Source organism: Phaethon lepturus, unplaced genomic scaffold (assembly GCF_000687285.1).
Source record: "Phaethon lepturus isolate BGI_N335 unplaced genomic scaffold, ASM68728v1 scaffold48625, whole genome shotgun sequence".
In the NCBI taxonomy this organism is placed as follows: Eukaryota; Metazoa; Chordata; class Aves; order Phaethontiformes; family Phaethontidae; genus Phaethon; species Phaethon lepturus.
Genome location: NW_010542157.1, coordinates 1 through 272, shown reverse-complemented (window position 1 = coordinate 272; position 272 = coordinate 1). Strand labels below are relative to the sequence as shown.

Genomic DNA, 272 nt, shown 5'->3' with positions numbered 1-272 from the left:
GGTGGCCCGGCCCGGCTTTCCCCCCCGCCCCTGCCACACGTCCCCACACTCACCACTTGTACCAGGTCTTGCACACCCGCATGCACTCGCAGAGCTCCCTGCGAGTGAGGTAGCGGAAGACGGACATCCACACCTCGCGCTGCATCCAGCTCTCCTCGCCCTCCTGCGCCCGGCCCCCTCGGCCGTTGAGCCGGGCCGCCCCCCCCTCCTCCACGTTCTCGTCCTCCTCTTCCTCTTCCTCCTCATCCTCCTCAGCAGCTGCCTCCTCCTCC

The 272-nt window shown here is 69.1% G+C and overlaps 1 protein-coding gene across 1 annotated transcript in view; it reads right to left on the bottom strand.

The window, feature by feature from the left end:
- The window catches only part of LOC104621451 (lysine-specific demethylase 2A-like), a gene marked incomplete at its 5' end in the record, with an annotated part of 2,859 nt that extends 2,597 nt beyond the window's left edge, over window positions 1-262 (bottom strand). The window contains one exon of the mRNA XM_010287942.1: window positions 54-262. Within this exon, the coding sequence (XP_010286244.1) occupies window positions 54-262 (209 nt within the window). The remainder of the gene's footprint in view (window positions 1-53) is intronic.
- Between the last annotated feature and the right edge of the window lie 10 nt (window positions 263-272).